Here is a 24,302-nt window from a genome sequence, read left to right on the forward strand (position 1 = left end):
TGACCAGCGTCACATGGGCAATGGTGACGCTACCTGGGACTGTTCTGGCGCTGATCGCCTGCAGCGCAGCGATTTGGCTGTCGTACGTGAGGCCCCAGTGAGTTCCACACCTTGTCTTCGCTGGCCAAGCAAAGGGCGAAGGATAAGGGCTTGCTTGAGGAACGGTTCTCACCCCGGCGCGCAGAATGAACTTTATTTGCTGGCGTCACGTTTCAGCACATGACTGCCTTGCAAATTCGGCCAGAATTGCTCACCCCAGTTGTTAAGTTTTCGGCTTAGTTGAAGGGAAGTTATGCACTGGGTAGCTCAAGTGTCAAAAGGTTATTAGGCTTAATTCGCAACTGGAAAATCTACTCTGGTCCTATGTTCACATACAACATGGCCAACCTTGGTCCAAACTCAGTCGACTAGGTCGAGCCTAGCTGGTTTTTGGTTATTGGCCTTAGTGCAGCCCACCTAATAAGTCCTATGATGGCTACATGTAGGCTCGACGTCTGCAAGCAGCCTGACCGACCTAGGCATTATTATGCTACCAACGTTGAGCCGAGGCCGGGCCATTGTCGAAGGCCGGCCTTGCAGACAACTTCCACTCCAGAAATACAAAAGTTAGCCTGAATACTTTCAAATGTCAGTCCGTGACGTTGCCAACAAAACACGCACTTTCTTCGTGAAAATAAAATGATGACCCTCAGAATATTTTCCAAATCTGAAACAATACAGTGACTTTTATGGCAACAGATTGCAAGGAGCCGATGTCTGGCAGTGAGCATAATCCATGACGAACGGCTACATTATGTCAATCGTACAAGAAACGGTGAACCAAAGAAACACTACGAAAAGGATACCACCACGCCGCGTGCACACACACCTAACAGCAACTTTCAGCGAGCCTATATATCCCTCACATGAGGCACTCATTTTAGAGCCAGTGACCCTCGCAAGTCGAAAGAAGCGATTACAATCAATTTTAAGCTTGCGACGGTAAAATGAAAAATAAAAGAGGGCATGCTCATGTTGGTTGTAATTTTTTTAGAAACTTCGCTCTGTCACTTTTGCGTGAGCATTATGCAAATTCATTCGCTAAGCACATACATGCCTCTTGGCCAACCTCGTGAGTAGCCCTTGTCTTTGGGCCATATTTGGCTGCCGAGCATTGGTTGCCCATTAATTCCCTACCCTTTGCCGATACGTAGCTGCCTCAAAGCACTTGGCCAACCTCGTGGGCAACCAGCCTCGGCCCCACTTTGGGCTATGATTGGCTGCCGAGTGCTGAGTGCCGACTTATTCCCAACCATTTACCGATATCTGGATTAAGGTCTTTGGCCAACTATATTCACGAGCGTATTTGGCAGCCAACTAGCGCCCACCTTTGGACCTGCATTAGCTGGTCGAGAATACCGGCTGCCGAGCTCTGCCCCGTCGTTTAGAGACGGTCGACCGTCGGCCAATTTGTTTGGTCATGCATGTAGACAACGCAATAAATTCTTTTTTTTCTTTATGAAGCAAATCGATTTTGGTGCACAGCGTGTACCGATCCCCGTTATGGACGTCCTTTTTGATGTTTCATATGTCGCAGTGATCCGGACCCGTTCTCACCGGAAAATCTGTCGGTCAAGAGAGCAGCCCGGGAGAGGCATGGTGGCCAGCAGAGCCAAAGGTGAGTATTTCTGTGTATCGTGCATGCAGCGTAGGTTAACGACCACCGCACGTTCAGAATTAGCATCCTATATTTGGCCGGTTATGGTCAAGCACGCTGCCAAAGGATAGGAAGGTGTTCTTATCAGAATGGTTGTTAACCCAACTCACCACTACAACTTACAGGGCTGTTGGTCACCAGGCTGCAGATCAATTTTTTGCTCCTTCTGAACGTTTAATAGTCCTCTAAAAAATCACAAGCCACATAAAAGTAAGCAAAAATGGGAAGACGGTTAAGCTTCACATTTAAGAGTTCAAGGCGATAACGTTATCGGGCTCCGTTTAACATCGCTTTCTCATGCTCTTCAGCATCATAAGCACATACTTCTCGTGAACCGCTTCTTTATTAGTCCACAATTTGACTTTGCTCTCATTATTTGTTTTGACACGTGATTTTATTCATATTCTACAACACTACTTCACTTTTGTCTGTATATTTGTTTTCACACGTGATATTCTTCACATTTTACAACAATACTTCGCTGTATACCGCATCCATCGCACACACGTTCCACAATGTTCCGAAAGCACGTCAGTCTACTTCGCTTGCTTACATACGACGGATGATGAATATCGGCGGCTCGCGCCTCCTAGCCGCGTCAAGTACTGCATGTTGTATATATATTTTTTTTTACATTTAGTGCAGGATGATAATTCACTCCTCCCTTAATTTTAACCACCAATCAGACAATCTCTGTTTGATTATTTCTGCCTGCCTAAAATATGTAGTCGGTTTTTTTTTTTTCCTCTCCGCTGTCCTTAACCAAAATGCTTTGAGGGCGATGGATATATGTATAAGGCTTTGAATCGGGCGGAGGCTCGCGCCATATGTTGCGGCAGTGCCTTAGATCGAAGGAATTTTCCAGTGAGCGCCGCATCGCAGGTAAGTAAAGTAAGTATACCCAAATTAGAGGTCCTTCGATAATATTAAGTATTAATTACACTTAATTACACGTTTCTAACCCAATTAGAAATAAATCCGGGGTTTCTAACTCAATTTTGATGTTTTTACACTATGCCGACGTAATAGCTGCCTTCACATCTTCTGACTATATCGACGTCCGGTGCTGTTTCGAGGCAAATTTGACATTTTTGCCCAGAATTTATTAACCATTCACTAAAATTGTCAAAATTGGTTTCTAGGTTCATTTTCCTCCTAACTCGTACAATCGTTCTTTTTGTCCTATTTCGAATTCGAAGCGCTAGCAGGAGTGAAAGCTTCGCGCGGACGCACACTTTCTGCGCACACCTATGAGCCTAAAAAAAGCTAATGGTTTGAGCACCCGTCTTTCGGAGGTATAGGGATCGATCCGCAGTTGCGCCTGCTACCCACCACTGGTTACAATAGGTACATGCTTTCTCCTATAGTACTTGGCGTCTCTAAGAAAATGCGTCCTCCACCCCACCTTGTGTACAGAATGATATCGGGCTCTTTGACATTGTTTAACAACAGCTTCTCTGGCATTATTAAAACCTATCATCATCGTCATCATCATCGTCGTCGTCATATTTCCACAGTGCTAAATGCTTACTGGCGATGGCGAGCTGGTTAACCTCTGGTTAGTCGTGTTAGTCGTGTCTGCTTTCGGCAGTCATTGTGTTGGTGACCATTAAATCTGCTTTCTTAGCTCTACCGGCTTCCGTGACAATATGAAGGAATAATATATAGCTATAGGGCATGCACCGTATAGCTGCTGAGTTGATTAAACGCGACTGGACGCCTTGATTGCCCAGGGGCGTGGAGCTTGCCAGCGCTGTGTACGTGGCCATCTTCAGCCTGGTGTACGCACCTGCGCTTTTGCTCGGCATGGATGCCCGGTGAGTCCCGGCATTGTATTACTAGCCACACCTCCAAATAGAAACGTATAACACCAACATGCCCACACCCCCGTCGCAATGTGATCATAAAGTTTTCTTTTAAGACATTTAACGTGGCACTATCGTGCTTCGCGCTCCTCTCATATTCTTCGTGACATTAGATTATTTGGCACTGTTTGAAGAGGTTATTCTGAAGTGTCTTAGTTGTGTCTCCTGTAATGAAATTCTAAAGGCGCGGCAATTCTAAATTTAGCGTGCAAAACGTTGTGTTATGACTTGCCATTTTTAAGGAATGATTTGGTGTTCGCTGCTTTCCGTCTCTGGCCTGGGAAGCATTTCATGCTCTTAGCGCATATCCAAAAATGTCGCCTTAACCCCAGCATAACTCTAACTGCTCTACTAATCCTTGCTGCATGTTGTACAATAGACAGTTATACCAGCAAGCCCTTGCTTTCCCGCCGTATTTTTTTTTCGTTATCATCATCATGAGCAGCATCCTGATTACACACACTGAATTACAAAGGCCTCATCGGTATTCCTTATTAGCCTGTCCAGCCTCCGCTGCGCATACCTAATCCCCACTAACCTCGCGATCTTGTCCGACCACCTGGCCTTCTGCCCCCCCCCCCCACCCACCTCCCCCACACATACACATACACGCTATTGCTTTCCGTTAAAATCCAGTTCAATACTCTCAACTACTATCAGTTATCTTGTATTTTCATTACGTTCCCTGCACAAGCCCATTTCTTCTTAATTTGAGTAGAATATCATTATTTCTCTAAACCACATTGCTCTCTTCGGGCCTCATAACGTTACTGTTATTATTTTCCTTTTTCATAGATAAGGATAAAGTTCAAAGACAAGAAAGGAGCAGAGTTGGTCAAGGGACAAGCGCGTAGTTTTCTGCTATATGAGAGAACGCCTCACCGGTTGGTAACATGAGTGAAGTACGCTTTCGACACACGAGCTTGGATTCGCTTATAATAAGCCAGCATCCGGTATTTTAAGGCTAACGAAAAGAAATATCTCGACTACACTAGGCAATAGGGGCATGCGGTGTTCTGGGCTTAAATAGGGGAAGGAAAATAAAAAATTTCTACCTACCCCGCCAGTAGACACAAGGATTAGGCAATGTGGGTGTTTCCCTTCTGTTTTCTGGGGCCTGATGTTCCCCAGATCCTGCCCAAAATTAATTTTGCTGCTATTCCATTGCAGGGGTCATAAAGGGGCCTGTTATCGACTTGTCATTTGAAGAGGTTATCGCGTTATTTGAAGTTTAAAAAAAAAAAACCTGTAAGTGTAACAGAAAAAATTAGTTGTGGTTTAGCTCTTGTTAACCCTAGTTGAACTGCGAGAGTAACGGTGGAAGCTTCTTTTGCCTATCAGTGTAAGGTGCTAAATTATTAGGGACACTTAAGCGTAAGCTATCAGCCCACAATAAAGTCACGCTTCAACCAAGCCGTATGGGCGTGCCTGCGTGTCGCAGGGGTACGAGAATGCAAATGGTTCTGGCAGGCTGATTCTAATATCACCTTCCCATATGAAAGGAGCCACCCGAGTTGGCAGCTCCTGCCCATGGCATAGGGATAACGTGATTTAAAATGCCATAGCAGGCAGAGTTTCTTTATGAGGAGACCGTAGCTACGCTTCCTCATGGCGTAGCTGCGGCCACCCGAGGTCTCGCTTTGGCTTCGGAGTATTGCTTTCGCAACAAAATATTTGTGGCTTCCCTATCTGAAGTCCTTGCCTGCTTATCTCGAGCGCTTTAAAGGTGACGTCACTGACGCCGCCACTTTCGCAGAATGCTTAGTCTTAACAGGAGAAAAACGGGCGAGTGCATTTTACCTCCCGCTTTTTGGCAGGGGTCTGCAGCGTTTTTACGCGAGGTTCAATCCTTCCAAGCTTTCAGTGCATCAGCTTCGGCATTCTTGTTTCTCTTTAATTACCGAGATGGAGGTGTTTGTTAGCGAGGTTGTGGGTGCAGTGCCTGTTTTGCTTCGAGAATTTTCTGCGCTGAAGCGAATAGTTTTGAGAATATTCAAGTCCATCCGCTCCGTTGTCTGTTCTCGAGTTCAGAGGTGAGCATGTGGGCTCCTGCCGTACGAGCAGCGGCAGCACGCGTCATGTGTATCTCCCAATCAAAACTGTGCCTTCAGGTCTGGACGTTCCCTAGCGAAAGAACCCTATGAGTCAGAATAACCTCATACAGATTTCTCATACTAAACTCGTATGAATCTCATATAATCTCATACAATTATCATTTAACGTATGAGGATGTATGAGATTGTATGAGATTTGTATGAGGTTAGTATTAGAAATCTGTATGAGGTTTTTGTGACTCGTACGGTTTTTTGCTAGGGTTATAATCAGGCGCTTTGGATCGACATCATCGGAGCAGTGGAAAGTGCGAACGAACAGCTATTTCCAACTACTATGTTATATGCTCCTGTGTACTTAGTCATGAAGCTGGTTAGCTAGTCGCAAAAAAAGCATCACCGTGATGAACGTGTGCAGGATTGCACTCCTGGGGGCTTTGGCGTCCATAATGCTGGCTACGAGCCTGTTGACATCGTGTATGGCGACTGCCTTCGACTTCGTTCGCCAGATCTGGGCGCTGCTGCCCTGGGGAATCCTCCTGCTTCTCGGAGCCACGCAGGTCGCTTCCAGGCTGATGCAGGTACGCCATAGTTCTCGCTTCACTCTAGAAGATACACTATTCAATTTGTTTTCTTCTTTGCAATATTGTGCGTTTTAGCATGAATGATGTATGTTGCTCAGAACGTATACAGCCGTGTATAATAGATCATGTTATTCGCTTCAAAATCAAGGCAAAAAAACTTAAGAAAAGCCGGAGTGCAATCAAAGGCTAATCTCAAATGCCGTTGACTTCAGTTTGCTGAGAGGGTTATCGGATACTTTTTGGCTACATGTCATCCTCTTTGTATTGATGCGTAATACATTATTATTCATGGGTTCACTTTATATGCGCCTACGGCCTCTAAGTGATCCACAGTTTCTCTCATTTGGTATTTGGGTTTCGGTTTCAGCCGTCAAGGTGGTGTTGTGTTGTCATGGTCAGCATGAGCCACTCGAGGCACAAAAAGACATCGATGTAATCGCTGCTTTGTTATTTTAATTTTTACTACAACGATAAAGTGTGCTTGCCTCAAGAGCCGGAAGGACAGCGAATGAAGAAGCAGTAATTGCATCCATTTTTCTTCAACATGGCGCCGAGCCTTTGACGTCATAGTGCTATTAAGACTGAAACCAGAAGAGCACGAGAAAAAATTGTAGATGTTTGATATCCTTGAACTGAATTTCACGAGTGTAAGTCATCGACTCCAGCTGCAGTCGCTGCTGCCGCTTCGATCTCAGCTCGCTTGCACGCTTGGTAAGCTTCTTGGCAACGGTCTAGTCTGTCTTCTTTTTACGCGATCTCGGCAGTCTTCCTGGGACGGCAGCAGTCTGTCTTTAGCAGGAGTGGCTTCCTCTACATCACGCCGCCTGTTTTTGTCAGGTCGCCTGGTGGATTCGCCTAACACAACGCTCGCTGACCTCGCCCGCAATCACCCCAATAGGATATATTTATTGCATATTTACCCAAGGTAAATAAAATAGCGGCACAGATGAATCTTCATGAAGACGAGGATGCTCACTGCACAGCTCGATAGTGTGTTGCAGTTTTACACGAGGCGTAATCGGCTTCGGAGATAGCATATAATGTTCTCCTCTCTGAGGTGCAGGGAAGCTGATCTCTTCGTTCTGGCGCAGTGTCGAGACAACACGTGGCAGTATGTTTTCTTTTTTTCGGCTCAGTTGTGGCGAGGCGCTGATGATACTAGGACGCGAGCATTACCTACCTTGAGCAGATCAGTAACCTTGTAAACGAAGGCGACAGTGCTTGCTGCACAGCGCGATAGGTAAAAGCCCAATGTTAGGAACCAGATGATCGTGAGGTTACGTTAATTTGGGTAACGAGGCGCAACTTTCCGTCAACTTAAATGCAACTTAAATGTCTGGAGGCGGCAGACGGTTAGGTAGGAATACGCGATGAAAAATTTTGCGGGTGTACATGCTAGCGCCGCCTACTCCTATAGACGGCTACTTAGAGGTAAGAAGAGCATTCTGCACAACAATGGGCCTAGTCTTGCTGATAGGAAGGATGGTGGAAGCGACGATGGCGATAATGATGAAGGTGCTGCTGGTGATACTGCTCCAAGGCGGCTGAAGTGGCATTCGAGCAAGGTTCCAACAACCAGATAGCGCGCAATCCCTACACTCTGTCCGTGGTGCGCCAGCGTTTCGACCTTGGGTATATCGAGCCCTACACAATGGTAACCAAAAGGATTGAGAGTGCCAGGAGACTTACAAAGGGAGCGTCAAGCCAGAGGTGAAGCAGAAACTGCATAAAACCATCACTGCTCTGGGAATCGAGATTGTCACTCTTCCAGGAAACGCGGAGCAGCTAAGTGAACCTTTCTCTAAAAGTACTATGCCGCCTGTAAGCTGAGCAAGAACTAAACTGAAGCAGATGCTTAATTAGAACAATCAACTTCCGGTCTACAACTCTAATGAGAGCACCTTATACGGCATTCGTTAGGCTCAAGTGATTATCATAACGAGTGCCACAAGCTACTGAAAGCTACCGAGGTGCCACAGCACTTACTGGACTGCTACTTGAACATTGGGATTGATGTTGAGCGATGTATTGTGGTCACTCAGTGCCGACGAATCTGCGCAGTATGTTGCTTGGCGTACAGCAAACAAAATGCTCGGAAGAACTTGAACAGAGCTTGAGCTATAGTGTGCGATTCAAATCTGTGCTGCCACGCCCCAGCAGATTCATCTTGTTCTGAACTGTTGTCTAATTGTGGAAGTTGGATGCCCGTCTTCATGAAGTAGCTCATGTTATGGTTGACGAGATTCACGAGCGAGATGACAGCTTCCAGGTACGCCTCACAGGAGGCGTGGAGCGTGTTGCAGATTCGTGCAAGAATCTGCAAGAATAATGATGAGAAAGAGGAAGAGAACGAGGTTTGGGACAGAGCGCCTGCTAAGGAGATTGAGCGCCATGTTGGTATATCGATAGCCGGGGACAGCCGGGAATTAAACGCATTCATGGCGTCCTGGTGCCTGCCCTCATGTATGTCTATAGGCAGCGCATCCGAGAGCAGAGGGACCTAGACCAACAAGAGTTATGCGCATGGTGACGTAATTGAAAGCCTGTGCTGGAGTTTTGACCATACCAGTTAGGAAACTCCGCTTCAAAACTGACTACTTTTAATATGCACTTTTCTGATGTTATGGGTTGTAGCACCATCTTGAAGCGGTCAATAAAAGCTATCTGCTGTGGCCTTCATTGTCTTCTGAAAAAAAAAAAACTTTTTTTTTTCGTGTAATGTGGTTATTGCATGTTATAAGGTTTTCTACGGCATCTCTTCAATTTGTTTTATTTTCCAGGTGGTCATGCGTTTATGGACAGTGTGAAAGTTCGCAACTCTTTTCCGCGGACCTCCCAATATTCGTTAATCCCGAATTTCAGCCAACAATTATTGGCAGCGCAATGACTGACATGCGACCAAAAAGACACAGGGCTGCAAGTGAAACTTTTTTTTTTTTTTTTGCCAGGCGTACGACCTCCCGCGTGAGGCCATCAAGCTGGTGTCCCCATCGTTCTGGAAGGAGAGCAGTTCGATCAAGGTGCAAGCTATACTGGCCGTCATCGCATCGCTCTTGGCCGAGGCGGCTGACAAGCAGGTGCTCATTGAGATGATGGCGCCTGTCGTAGTCCACATCGTGAGTGTTCAATGATCACCAAGTGTTACGTTACTATACCGGCGGATGCTGTCGGGCATCTCTATTGTAAAAGCCTATGTACGATTTTATAGGTCCTATATGAGATAATAAAGGGGCATACAGGAGTCGATGTGGGGCATTAGGGACCCATAAAGAAGCAAGAAGCAAGAAAGGTAGGTGGGCGGATGAGGTTAAGAAGTTCGCAGGGGTCAAGTGGGTGCAGCTAGCACAGAACCGGGTTAATTGGAGAAATATGAGATAGGCCTTCGCCCAGCAGTGGGTATAGTCAGGCTGATGACGACGACGACGACGATGATGATGATGATGATGATGAAAGAAGCATGCAGGATCAGTAGGAAGACGCATAGAGTATGCATGTTGTACCCGTGTTTTCCTTAACAACAAGCTCCTGTAACTGTTGTATATCGCATGCGGGATATATTTTAGGAGATATCGGAGGGGTGATTAGGTCCTGTATTTTCCCATTGCTGTAAATATAGGTCCTGTGTACCATGATTATAAGGGTTGGATGTGCTCCAATACTATAATGATTTGTTTGCGCATGGTTGCAAAGGCAGATTTTTACGTCCACGTGTGACGTCCCAACTAAGTTGCATAATATTTAAAAAACAACCAAGCGTTGTTGTTTTTTTGTATTAAAATATAGTGAACATTATTTAAAGCATATTTTTCGTTATCGATCTCTGCATAGACTTAATTCATCTCTGGTACCGCTTACTTTCCCGTAATCCTATTCGTTAATTACAAGCAACAATCGCTGTACCTCGTCCGATCTTGTGTTGCACGTTCATATGTCCAAGGGATAAATAATCATTTATCCGGGAATATGAGAAGCATGCCCAAGCTTAAGTGAACACGTCGCTGCCCATCGAACTATTCATCGATAGCTACTCATCATCAGAGATGCTTATTTGAGGGTTTGTATATGCGAAAGGCGTAGTGATAAGTGAAATATTGGCGCCGCTACTCCGCTCGCAGCATTTGAAGATAAAACATGCCCTATAAAACGCAGGATTGCACCATGAAATTTTCTATGTAGAAAGAAAAACATGCGCTCTAAGATGACGACAAAACAGACAGCTGATGGTAAATGAAAATATTCCGAGATGTATCTGCAAAACCCGATTCATTATAGATATGGAGGACATTGGTTATCCCAGGTGTTATTCCCCCCAAAAATGAAGTCAGCGTTTTTAGAGGGCAACTGACGAACTACGACCGCACTTGAAAAAAGACCACAGGAACTCTGCCCGTAAACAATTGGCTGAACCAAAAAGGCGTTTATGTGCCATGGGGTACACAATGTTTGTTTGTTTGTTTGTTTGTTTGTTTGTTTGTTTGTTTGTTTGTTTGTTTGTTTGTTTGTTTGTTTGTTTGTTTGTTTTTGCAAGAAAGAGGAGAATATCGAAAACGTCTTCATCCACTGCAACACTGCCGTATTCTTTTGAGATATGCTGGAACGCACACTGAAGGGCGCTCCCACGGAACGGTATTAGGTTCTTGCCTTTGATGGACGCAGTGATACCATACTACACAATTGTCCTTGTCTTTCACGCAGTGTGTAATAGTACAATGGATTCTTGTCATTGTGACCCTGCTACTCGATTTGTGCACGAATATTTTGTAGAGAGCGTTGCGTAAATCCGTAAAGTGATAACTAAAACAGACTGCAGTGAAGAAGCTGCGGTCTTGTTTGCAAAACTGAAGAAAGAACTTAGGTTACTCACTACCAACTAGGAGCGATACAGCTGTGTAAAGCATAATCTGTAATATACTGTCACTTAGTGGTGGCAAGGCCGCAGGCAACAATCGAAGAATCTGGTAAATAAAGCAACAAAATGCCCACTGCACTTGTCGGAGCTCAAGTGACAGTCGTCACAGAAACATCTGAATCAAGACGCGAAATGGGACTACTACAATCGAGAACATTGTAGAAACAGAGGCGCATGGCTGGACCTTTCGCGATACATCGCGGCGTATCTTGAGTAGCAAAGAAAAATGATAACATCCCGTCTCGCGACAACGAGCATGAACAAACATAGTACAAAATTGTTCCGTGCTCTAAGTTATAAGGCCGTATGCTAGCGACTGTAGAAAAGCAACAAAAAAGTTTGAAATTTTTGGCGGCTATATTGAATTGTATTCTAGTGTATTGTTTATCATACATTAGTATTAGATTGCAGTGTTTGTTTTGCCATATTTTTTACTCTCGCCTTAAAATCAATAGTTGGATCCTAGCTTAGATTTCTAGTTTCTTTTAGTTTTCAGTTTTTTTATTAGCGTGCTGGGATGACATGCAGCTGGATGCTGGTTTAATTCCCGGTGCGCACTTTTATTTTTTTTTAATTAGCCTCTATTTTATACGTCTGAATGTTGTTTTTCTTTAGCCTCGGGCCAAATGTATTTCCAGAAACCAAGGTGCCGACTACATCCTACAATTCCTATATCCTACTACTATAGTTCAACTCCCATGCCCAATAACCCGGTATGAATACTTTCCACCCATCCTTTCCATCCTTTTTTTTTTTTTTTTTACCAAGACGACCGGAGATGACCATGGGCTAGCTGAGGACCGAATAATGTATCGTCGGAGCATATCATTCACATTATATTTTATATATATATATATATATATATATATATATATATATATATATATATATATATATATATATATATATATATATATATATATATATATATATATATATATATATATATATATATATATATATATATATTATTTTTTTAATGGATATAGCGCAGAGGAAGAGACTTGCTGGTATGTAACTATGTGACCGGCGTTCTTAAGCCTTCCCCCTTAATGCATATAAAGGAGAACACATCACGCAAAAGGAAATTGTATATTGATTTAACTACCCTTTGGACAAAGTTTCACGAACATAAGCCATCGGTCGCAGCGGGAGTTGCTGCTGCAGCTTCGATCGTGGCTCGGTTCCGCGCTTAGTAAGCTTCTCAGCAACGGACTTGTCTGGCTCATTGTTTGATGGTTTCGGCAGCCTGCGGTCTCTACCTATAGGCTAAATGAAACAGCGGCTCAGATAAAACTTTATGAAGACGGTGATAACCACTCCACAGCGCGAGAGTGTGAAGACCATGTTTGCCGCGTAGCTCAAGATTTCAAGGTCAAATATTTAGAGCCAGATGAGCATGAGGCTTGGCATGGGAGCAGAGGAGCGTCTTCCCTAAAAGATACGCACAGTGCGACTACAATGCCAACGCGTTATTGCGGCTACAAACCCGGATAAAGCAGTGTTATGCCGAAGCTATTTTTCATGAAATCGCATCTCTAACAACAGTTGCGATCACATTGCTGGACGTCACTGCCTCAAAATGCTACTGGTCACTGCAAGTCCGGGCAAAAGTTACGTTCTCTCCAATATCGATGTTGACATCCCCATCGAATAGCATGGGGAAGAACTCTCTTGTGATCGATGCTGTCACAAAGTCTAAGAGACAGCCAGGGAAGTCTGAGAGATTACTTCAATAATAGCGTCACGTCTCTGACAGCCAGTCAGCAACATCAAAGACTTAACATGAGTAAGGATGCCATAGTTCTAAGGGTCGATCAGGAACAGTGTATTTCAGTTTATTTGTATAGTTCCATCGGGCCTTTCCTGCTACGCCCCAGCAGTCATTCACGTTGCAGTTCCCCGCAGCAAATTAATGCTTTTTACTTTCATTTAGGCGATGTCTTTTGTTCTTCTTTGCCATAGAGTAAACCATTTCTCGCTTATGAATCCGCGCAGGCCGAGATACGGGGCAAGTACCCTACGTACTACGCCATTCCAGTGATCATCGGCGCCTCGTCTAATGTCGTCATGCCAGCGTCGGCGCCGCTTGCCATCCTGCACGACTGGGCTCGCGTTTCTTTCGGAAAGCTGGTACGCAAATTGCATTTTTAATCTGCGCATGGGCAGTTGTACTTCACTGCAGGCAAAAGTGTGTTTGTGCATCCCCATGGACCAAACATTAGGATGTCGGTCTGAGCAGTCATCACTTGAATAGCATGTTCACACTTACGTGCCCTTATGCCTGGTTGCACTAGGTTCACGAGTGCAAGCCACATCGATATAGGGATATCTGTTCATGTTGCTTTAGATAACCTGATTGAATTCGCATACCATGTCGAACCACCTATACGCCGGAGTGTGAGGATTTATTTTCTCATTTTTAATGAATTTTTAACTTCATTCGTCATCAAAGAGCTGCAGTACGTAAAATAACCTCCCCCTCCCTCCTTGTGTGACACAATTAGGTGTAGTCGAAAATACATAAATAATAAATAAAAAGCGAGTGGTACTGCGTAAAAAGCGTTTTCTGAACGAAACAACGACTTAAAGTTTTGAAACGAAACTGTATACATAACTTTCAATTCCTATACTTCAGTTAACCTCATTTTATTTTTGTGCAGGTTTTTTTAGGACTATTCATCAAGGCTGTCGTCCTGGGTATGGCCATTATGACGCTCAACATAAGTGGCAATGCCGACATGCTAGTCAACGCGCCGGCTGAATGAGACGCCGCTTTTCGATGCGGATGCGATTAGGGGGCGGACATCTCTCCTCCGCCTTTGGTCTGCAAGCTAAACACTGTGCCATGGTGCCCCTCATCTTTGGACAGTTCTCCTGGACGCAGTGCACTAATTTACGAACAAATCTCTGATCTCCTAATTTTTTATTTTTTATTTTTACTTTTCGTACAGTTGTCGTATAGATCTTTATGCTACAAAAGGAAGTATGAGCCGCTTTGGCGTCATCTTTATTTTGCATTAGAATTTAAATGGTAAGCTAGGAATAATCATTGCATTCTATCACTGAACTGCCTGACTTCTGCAGATGTTCTCTTTCTAGTGTGTATTCTGCGCTGATATGCGAGTGAATTCGTGGTGAGATGTGGATTCTACCGCGACCACGGATAACGTTGTAAGGACGCACTCATCAATTTCCCTCCAGTGACGTGCATTCCACTACCGTGAACCAAGCTACGAACAGAAGCTTTCAAGTCTTACTTCAATAAATAAGGAGTGGATACATGTAATTGATTGTATTTAAATTAAAGATGCATCTTCGTTTCCTTTTCTTATGCTTCGTCGCAGATTTTACTTCTGCCATTTGTTAATGCCTCTTGCTCGCTGTACTTGAGCGCTTTTGACTGCAATAGGCTACATGGACAAACTCTCAGCAGCAAAAAAGAAAAAGACAAATAATTGGCTCAGGCTCACGAATAAATACCCAATGGGAGTCGTGATAGTAACTTGTGCATTTTCTTCTTCATTTATTCGCAACAACCTGTGCCAGTGCTATAGCCCCCTCATTGTTTGCTTCCGCCATACTTACCTCGCCTGAAACATGTAATACAGTAAAGTAAACAAACAAATGTTTGCGCCCAGACGCCAATAACAGGAGAGAATTACATGTCGTACACGCTACGTCAGAGGGTGGTAGTTCCTGGCCCTACGGGGTTAGGACGGTAGGTCAACGCCGCTTGCGGCGGGGGCTAGCCAGCCACCGCTTAGGTGGTGGACGACGGCTGTTGCGGCGCGCGTCTTTCGCTCCCTCTTCTTTTTCTTTCTTCTCTATGTTCTCTTCTGTCCGCACGAGGCAGCGGAGGTGGCTCAGCTACAGAGCCAGTAGCAGGCCCGTGCATTTTTTCCTTCTTCCTACAGCCACAACACGCTACATCATCGCTGCTGCCATAGGATTTTATTTTTTTAAATAGAGCGCCTTCTTTTTGTTTCAGGGCCAGAACTCGAAACAACACGCATGTATTCCTACAGTGAGATAAATTGTGTACCACGGAGTGGACATCAAATTCTTAAGCTTAAATGCCTCTATACTGAAATCAGAAAAAAAAGCTACAATTAGCGTACGTCACTAAATTATATCTTTCTTAGGCGCTATATCAAATATTTCAGTCCATCATTAGGCGATTTCTCATCTTGAAGTGTGCGCAGGCGCTTGAATTCCATTATTCGAGCTTGCCAGTGTCAGACTTGCCAGAAGGTATATATGCCTTCACCTTTTGCTATTTTATGCAACTGCTGCGTCATTCATCCATCTGCCGTGATTAAGGGATTTATTCGCACGACACTTCGTCGATTCATTTTTAAAGCTGTAGGTAACGCAACAATTGATAAACTGCTCTACAAAATCTTGTTACAGGTGGGCAATGTTACGGGTGATTAGATACCACTCCACTCTGCAGCTCTGCTTACACTGACGAAATCTGGCTCTGCTGAAAGTAGCACTGCTTTCTAGAAGTGGTGTGCGAGGTTATAGTGGCATACACGATTAGACATTACAAAGCTCGCCTGTACTAATTAGAGTTCCTAGCCAAGCTGAACTGGTCTGAACAATAAGCAGCATTTTGTATCCAGCGAGTTTCTTTAGAAGTTGCTATGATGTAGATAGTGGGAAGAGTTGGCAAAACGAGTACAGGTGGGTATGTCTGGGTTATCACAATTGAGGAAGCGTTGACAAAACGAGTACAGGTGGGTATGTCTTGGTGCGAACAGTAGCGAAAAAAAAAACAAGGTATGTTATCACGGTTGAGGAAATGACGCGCCTAACTTATCTTCGCTCATCATAGTAGTCACTAGCAGACCCGCGTCTCAGAAATGCGTACTATGTAGCTTGGTAGCGCTGATTAACCTATCAAATTTTTTCTTGACTTGTTGTTAGGCTTGTCTTGAAATTGGCTTCCGACTATACTGCGTAATGTTGTGAAAGCTCAATAGGCAGAAGTCAGTCAAGAGTGCATACGGCTCATGGGACTCGTTTGTAATTCATGGCAACGAAAAACGAAAGAGCAGACACATATATGGGACAATCAATAGAGGAAGGACGAGCACCATATTAAGTTTTGTCAGTTGACGTCAGCGCGGTGGTGACCGTTCCTCTCATCCTTGCATTTAAATGTTGCGCTGTTTGAAGCTTGAACCTCTAAAGGTTCTTGTTGCATGTATAAATGTATAGTGCATATTTAAACTTCAGTAAGTTCCTAGGTACAAACCCTTCATACGTACAAGCCGCTCTGTGGAGAACCCGAAGCTAGAGAAGCAAGTTTGATCAAGAATATAAAAATTTTGCTATGTGCGGTAGATGCTAGAAACGATAAAACGTGTTATATACTGATTTGTGACAGTATCCATCCAGATGTCGATGCGGACATATAAACTCTAGTCATCGCCCTTGGCGGTCGTAAACAGCGTGATAGCAACTGAAGCTGCAAAGGTTAGTAAGAGACGTTTGGAATATTGGTGGATAAATAGCAGGGAGGGGACTCATGGAAGCTAAATCAAAATTAAACGAGGGTATTTAAAGATAACCCGTATGTAAATGTAAAGCCGTTAATATTGAAGAGTTATCTAAGATAAGAAATCATAAAAAGAAAAATTGAGCATGGTGATGACTATCAGCACCCCGTTTCAAAGAGGACGCTCTTAACATCCGTCCATACATCCTTCTATCCATCGGACTGCGTCGCAACAAGAATATTTTCTTTGGCGGCAGCGCCGTGTAAGCGGGTAACTTTGTTATAGGGAGTCGCCGCATAACTACTGCGCCAGTAGCTGGTAGATTGAGACACATTTGACATGAGGCACATTTGAAAAATGCATAGAAACTTCAAATCGTGCCTAAGCGGAAAAAATACAGACTTTGGAGCCCCTGGAAAGCAGTAAAGGAAAAAACGAAAGAACGGGGAGCCAACCAGGGCACTCTCCGGGAAACTAACAACGTCGGCGAGAAACCGCAAATCGCGGTACCTTGAAGCGAAACGTTGAAACCACATCGCCCTATTTTCCAGATGCGACTCAAGACGGCGCCATCTACACGAAAGATTGATAGGCAATGATATGAGCAATGGCTTATTGCAGCGGCCGCTGAGCGGGCTTCTGTCTCAGCCATGCAACTGCAGATTCTTGTCATCATCGAACGCACTTAAGATGAACAAAAGCCAGAATTATGTCGCACTGGGTCTCTTCACAGTAGTCTGACTAGGAATATTTAACGGACCCATGTCGTTAGCAGCTGTCACACCAAGAAAATAATGTAGCCGTTTTGAAAAGCTCGGAAGAAATTCCGCGAGTATACGAGGCATGCACGCGCATGGCTACCGCTAATAGGGCATCTGACGTTAGGCTCCGCTAGGTAGTCAAAGTAACTGCTTTTCGCCACCTTTTATAGGCATGAAAAGCTGAAATTTACTGCCATAATGCTCTCGTTTTCGCTAGAATACATGAAGCATAATATTCATATTATATGAGCTTTAGACACCCCCTCCCCTACGGAGATACCTCCACGTGCACTGCATACGGAAATAGCGCTCCATGTGGAGCCTTTTCACGGCTATTCTGCTACGGTAGCCCGACTTCGGCGTACGGCTAGTGATCCTAAAGTCGCGGGCTGGATTCCGGCCTCAGCGACTGTATTTTGATGGCGGCTATAAATATAAAAACACCCATGTGCTGTGCGATGTTCAGCGCACGTAATAGAACTGAAAGTGGAATAAATTCATGCGCCCTTCTCCACCACCGCGTCTCTTACATCATGCATGTCGTTCCGGGGTAATTAAGGCCCACTGTTTACAACCCCCATTTGTAAGGCACGTTTCTGTGTCGTCATAATTCTCAGTGCGAGAGCGCGGGTAACTCGGCTTTGGAAAGGTTTCCTAGAGTGGCTCCTCCGAATCGGAACCCACTGCGAATGAAGCAGTTCAAGAAATAAGTGATTGAAACTTGTTTTAGCGTTGCTTTGCCCATCAGGCGATAGGTCGCTATCCTGGAAGCACAAAATTTCTTCAGTCAGATCCCAATGCATTTTTTAACGATATTTATTGCCTCATGGCATCAGTAGGGTATGAGATGAAGAATGAGCTAATTGATTAAATGAATGGAAAAAGGTTGGCTGATTTGATGAAGTCCAAGTGCGCCCAAGCGAGATATGAGGCAGGATTGCTTGCTTAAAGGTCAGCTATCGTCAAGTGCCGGATTCTTGTCGGTTTCAGAGCTGGGCAGACCCACAACAAATGGTGAATGTCGGCTACACCGTTTTCGTATTTACAAATCGGACACCCTAGGCGGGGATATAATTATCAAAAGTACGACCACGTCCGAGTTACAGCTGGTGTGAGGGCCACCCCGACCCAGATCCTCCTAAGCGCAACCTCCTCTGCACAGGTGAGACCGCGGGGGAGGGAAACCTCACACGGAGGGATAAGAGCACATGTGCGGCGCCGGAGGTGTTCCTTTCTTGATAAAAGGAGGGTAGTGTCGTCCACATCAAAGAGCCGTGGTAATGATGAGTCTTGGGTAACGAGGCGAGTCGCTAAATGTGCTTGACTTTGGGAAGGCAGAAGGTCCCGTGGGACCCACTCAATTCGTACTGACTGCGGGATGCGTGCCGCAAGCTGGTGAATGTCTTGACATATTTTTGGGCAACGGCTGACACGTCGGAGCAAACGTACCGCTTGAAGTGCGTCAGTGCGGATGACAACTTGGGCCGTAGGGAACATAGTAATGGTGGCCACGGAGCAGAGCGCCTCCTGAACTGCCACGAGATCAGCGCAGAAAGATGTAGGTTGTTCCGAACGTTTAAACGTAGAGGTCTGATTCAGGCTAGGAGACCACGGGCTGTAGATTGCTGTCTTTGCTTCACAGCCTTGTATGCTTGCATCCACGTTCAATACAATAGATCCTTGAGGCAGGTGAGCATCTTGCTCTTCAAATCTCTGGCGAAGGGACGATGCCGAGTTGCCAGACGTCGGTCTGAGGTTATTTTTTGGCTTGTTGTCGTCTAGCTGTACAAACTTCCAGGGAGGGAGAACTGGCGCAAGTGGCTGAAGAATAATATGTGAAGTTGCGTACGCCCTCAGTGCTTGCATGGAATGTGATAAAGAGGCTTTAAGTCTGCGCGCATCACGGCGCTGCTGCACCAGCTCATCAATGGTGTTGAGCTGCGCATTCTCCTGTAATGCTACGACCGGAGTGATTCGTGGAAGGCATGTAATGGTTCTCATAGCTTCTCGGTTCACTGCTTTGAGGCGGTCCAATTGTGCTCTTGTAAGATGTTGGAACTGGGCTTGATAAACGATACGTGGCTGCAGCACCGCCCTCACCAACTGGCATGCAACAGACAAGCCAGCGCCACCCGTTTTCGGAGCAATTCTTCTAATCAAACCCATATTCTAAATAGCTTGCTTTTTTTGCCTGCGAAAGCCAAGAAGTCGCTGATCCTGACTGGTGAATCGTTAAGCCCAGATTTTTTTACGCTTGGACTTTGCTGTAGGGAGTGCCTGATAGACAGAGACGAATTGAATTTGCAGTAAGTTTAAGGAGTCCCCAGCGGTTAGCGACACACGTGTATGTAGTTCTACACACGGAAAGCTGAAGGCCAATGGAAGAAGCGTAATCAGAGGTAATATCCCAATGCATATAATTCTTCCCAAATGCTGCAGTTCTCCAATAAGACAACCGAGACTGCACTAGTATTCCGACTACAGATTCTTCCCTATTCTATATCCCATAGACCTGCCTTGTTTGGCCTTTCTCCTATAAACTAACGAGGGGTACTGGGAGCCGGGCCTTCAGGCTCGGCTCATACAACTGGCTGATCGCCGAGGCGCATAATTAAGTCATCCTGACCTGCTGCGTTGAGAAGCGCTCCACCCCTGGTACTCAACTAATAAAATGTATTGATTGGCTGTGGCTGGGGGGAGAATGGCTGGCTGTCCGTCGTACCTTTCTCAAGCTTTCTTGACACAGCTCCCAAAATCAAAGGCGTGCATCGGGGTGGGACCATTGTAACACCAGCAGCACAATTTTCGTAGTTCGGTTCGGTTTGTAGAATTAAAACTCCCAAAACGAATCAGGCTATGAGAGACCCCGCAGTGGAGAGTTCCAGAAATTTCGACTTTAACGTGTGGCGACATCGCACGATACACGTCTGCCTTGTTTATTGTCTCCATCCAAAAAAGGCTTCCGCGGCCGGCATTGAACCCGCAACATTGGTTTCAGCAGCCGAGCACCCTAACCTCTTAGTCACGATGGTGGGACACCACTGTCCTGATTCGTGCGTTCGAATCTTAAAGAAACTTTAATATAAAGGAACGATAGCTTCGTTTCTATAAATTGTTGGGATTTTATATTATTGTACACAGCTTCATCTTATGCAGATCATTAATGCTAGAAAATAAATTCAGGAGATACAGACAGTGGGCTCATACATTGGGGAAAAAAGAAAGTCAGCTCAGACCATTGCAGGAGAGTTAGACATTCAATTCTGGTATCCGTTTAGTGATTGAAATTTAGATTCTCACAGAACATAATTTTTTTATGTCCTGACATGACACAGTAACAATAAAGTAGTCCTAATAATGAAAAGTTAGTGTTAATCTTAAACACATTTCATTTATTTTTCATTCTTTAGCAAGTAGACAAAAGCGTTTTAGTCCAGCAATCAGGAGCGGAGCCGCTCACCAAAGAATGCATTTCCGAGCTGGGTTCATGGGCGTGCCAGCCGGACAACCGAAGACTGCAGAAAAAGTGGCGAAGTTCATGAGCGGGATATTCACCCTCAGTCTTCCGGGTGTCTCGCCGAACTTCAGCTTCCGCGCCCACAAGTCTTCATTCGGATTATCGCACAGTCCTACCGCGTAAAGAACAAAGAACAGTTGCCCCATATCCAGCTGGCGGTTATCCACCGAGATCTTCAGCCTGTCAGCGCCATCTTGGGACGCTAGAAGCTTTACGTACATGTCGTGGAGAGGACCCAGAGCAGCATTGTCCGCTATATTCTCCGCCATCTTCACGTGACTATTAACACCGTCACCAATCATATCACTTATCTCGGCATTGTACTGAACCTGAAAGCAGTGTTCCAGTTCTGAGAACTTTTTCACTTCGTTGTCGCTCCACCAAGTGACGACAGCAAGCTTGTGGTGTACCGCTGCGCCTCGCCTGTCCACCACTGCAAACATACCACGAAAGACTTCAGCCATGATGAGAGGCAAAAGTACTGGGTCGATGGCCTTGGTAATGTTGCTAAGGAAGGCAATGTTGGCGAGCGGGAGGAAAAGTAGGTTAAGGCCAAAGTAGTACTCATGACCTGTCGCCAAAGCTGTGTGATCATATCTCGCGTCGAGGTCCTCGTTTTGAGGCTTAGCTTTCCAATAAACGTTCATCGTACCAGCTTGCAGCTCCCGGAACCTCTCTACCAATTGGCTCATGTCACGAGTTTGAGTACTTACATTGTAGTAAGTTCCGATGGTGTTGACATCGTCTTTGCTATCAAGGAAGACAAGCCGCAAATCATTGATCTTATTGACCGCTATGCCAGTAGTTGGGTGCTCCATCCACGACGCCGAAGAGATTAGACGACCAGTCACACTGCTCATGAGTTGGTCTTTGAGGTCTGGCATACCGTTGTTATCTTTGTTGAAAAGAAACGGCAAGTTCTTACCTAACGCCATGCGGGCAATAAAATGCATTCCGTGCTTATAAAGCCTTTCTAGCAGATGCACGCAAGCTTGTTTCCTGGCCGGAACAAATTTCAAGTAGTAGTCGTGACTCAACTGCAGCAATGGGCTGGCCGCTTTGCTAAACAGGGGGGACATTTGTACCAAAAGACGGTAACCAACATAGTTGAGAAGAGTGGCAGTGTCGGTACCGTTGATCTCAAGGGCCAAATTGCTGATGTACTTGTAGTTCAGAATGGCGATTAACGTATTATTGTCCAATTTGTCTGTACCCTCAAGTAATATTTTAAGGTACTCGTCCCAGTCCCAATCAGCTGTGCCGTGAAGCTCCTCGACACGCATAATTCTGTCCTGAAACTTTACGGCGTACGGTAAAGACATGAGTTCATGGAAACGGTTCTCGAGACGAGTAATGGCTTCAGCTTGCATGGTCACATCTTGCCTCTCCCCGAAAAGCGAAAGTGATAGGGCGACAATCGCAGTGAAGTTCGGTGATTCAACACCGTAAGCCAGGTTATATCTTTTCAGAGTAAGGCTGGGTGCATCAATATGGATAGTGTAGCCGCTATCATCGGGGAACAGCTTCTGCAGGAAAACCTTAGCGAATGGGAATACACCGAAATCACGATCCACCGATGCTGAAATTTCCGCAACGACAGCATTACTGGGAGCCTTGCTGTAGGGCCAATTATCGAGGTTGTATGCTTCTAGAAGAGCGCGCATGGATGCGAGATTCTTGTCATCCTTTTCATCCGCCTGGCACCGGGTCAAGAGCGAGATCGTCTCGTGAAAAAGCACACCAGGATACTCTTGGTAGCGCTCCTGGTTATCCTTCATGTAGCTTCGGAAGAACTTCTCGATGTCCCTTATCAACACGCCGACTGTCATCTCTCTGTAAATCCTCGATTGGAGGTCCAGATCCCGGGCCATCCAGTGATGGGAGCAGACATGACCATAAAAATCGCTGCATGGATTCACACTCCAGTTGAGCTTCCCACGAATGTAGTTCTCAGCCCAGACGCAGGCGTCCGTTTCGCAGCGTGTCTGAGTAAGCAGGACTCTCCTTTCGCCATATGCAAGATGGCTGCCTATTGCCGTGGTGACGCCATGGACAGCGCCCGTCGATTCGCTGGCTGGCCACAGGGCCGACATGGCGCGGTGGAAGAGCGCCACGACGGCCCCGTCCAGGTGCATCGTGTAGATGGCAACGGCAACGCCCCCAAAGGCCATGAGGAATCCGACGCTAAACACGCTTACATACGGCAAACGGCCAGGCGAGCGGGCAACCACGACTTGCGATTGCCCCTGGAGGGTGGCGATCGGGAGCTCGGTTAGATAGAGCGAGCCACTGTCAGGAGGCCCTTCCCGAGGTTGAGTTCCGCCTGTGGCGTTGGCGCCCTCGCGGATTCGGTTACTGGACATGATTGAGGAGACGTGACTGACCGTGGAGAAGCTTCTTCTCTGGCGCAACCTTCTTCGATGGTGATGATGATGACCTCAATCAAAATGGCACATACCCAAACCAGAGGATTGGCCACCGTACATTGCAGATACTAAATATATGCATGATCAAGAATTGGTGTATTAAGATAAATATGGGTGTTTAACTAGAATTTGGAAAAAATAAAAAGGAAAAGAAAAAGCAGTTAAGTCTCACCTAGCATCTCCCTTGTGAAATTGCATCCGCGAGGTCCCCACGCGACCATTTTCTTCTTCATCAGCCTCTGGTAAGTGCGCATACATGTTTAATCGCAGAATTAGTCAGGGCAGCAACTTCCGTATTTGTGCAGGTGAGGGTGCTTTTGAGTACTGATAATATAAAGTATAACTTTTTTTTCGCGGTCTGGTGGGTTAAAATTTTAACGTGAAATCTACCGTGTGAGTAGTGCTGTGGGGAAGATACAAAGAAGTTCTGGAAGGTGGTTAAAATGCTGTGGGCTGAATGTATGGTAGGTGTCTTGACAATTTTCAACAACAGTGTATTTCGATGTAACCTTTGACATTGCACTATGCCATCGTGGCCCAACCGCAGAAGAAGATGACAGCCTGAGCACGCCTGCCAAGCACGCGCTGATAGAATTTCGTGGCTGTTGAACTGAATGCCGGCGGCGCGCTGTCACATTCCCACCTGGCTGAGCGGGTCCTACCAAATATATTTGTGGAGAATCGACATGGACGTGTCTCTGTGTTTCATCTCCAAAAAATTTGGTGACTCCGGACTTTGCGTCTTCGCTCTCTGCTCCTGCCATGCGCTTGCATCAGTCACCTGCACCTCGATATTGTCGGTCCCCTTCCTCCCTGCGGGAACCAACGCTACCTGTTAACCTGCATTGACAGGTTCACGAAATGGCCTGAAGCGATGCCCCTTCTGGACATAACGGCAGAATCGATCGCAAGAGCGAGGGCTCTGTGTTTCACCTCCACAACATAACGAATGACATTTTTAATATAACATTCCAAATTTTTAACTC

General features: G+C 45.6%; 2 protein-coding genes across 2 annotated transcripts in view; one reads left to right on the forward strand and one right to left on the reverse strand.

The window, feature by feature from the left end:
* LOC146197267 (uncharacterized) overlaps positions 1–13,873 on the forward strand; it is a 15,447-nt gene extending 1,574 nt beyond the window's left edge. Inside the window, exons 2-8 of the mRNA XM_084597158.1 lie at positions 1–97; positions 1,577–1,657; positions 3,430–3,513; positions 6,031–6,193; positions 9,145–9,312; positions 13,104–13,238; positions 13,769–13,873. The exon at positions 1–97 is cut by the window's left edge and continues 23 nt beyond it. Of these exons, the coding sequence (XP_084453284.1) occupies positions 1–97; positions 1,577–1,657; positions 3,430–3,513; positions 6,031–6,193; positions 9,145–9,312; positions 13,104–13,238; positions 13,769–13,873 (833 nt within the window). The remainder of the gene's footprint in view (positions 98–1,576; positions 1,658–3,429; positions 3,514–6,030; positions 6,194–9,144; positions 9,313–13,103; positions 13,239–13,768) is intronic.
* Positions 13,874–20,829: 6,956 nt separating this feature from the next.
* LOC146197268 (neprilysin-1-like) lies at positions 20,830–23,253 on the reverse strand. Its single transcript, XM_084597159.1, has one exon. It carries the CDS (start codon positions 23,251–23,253, stop codon positions 20,830–20,832), a length of 2,424 nt encoding a protein of 807 aa, XP_084453285.1.
* Positions 23,254–24,302: the final 1,049 nt, after the last annotated feature.

Source organism: Amblyomma maculatum, chromosome 3, assembly GCF_055883805.1.
Source record: "Amblyomma maculatum isolate TAMU_Amacu chromosome 3, ASM5588380v1, whole genome shotgun sequence".
Classification (NCBI taxonomy): Eukaryota; Metazoa; Arthropoda; class Arachnida; order Ixodida; family Ixodidae; genus Amblyomma; species Amblyomma maculatum.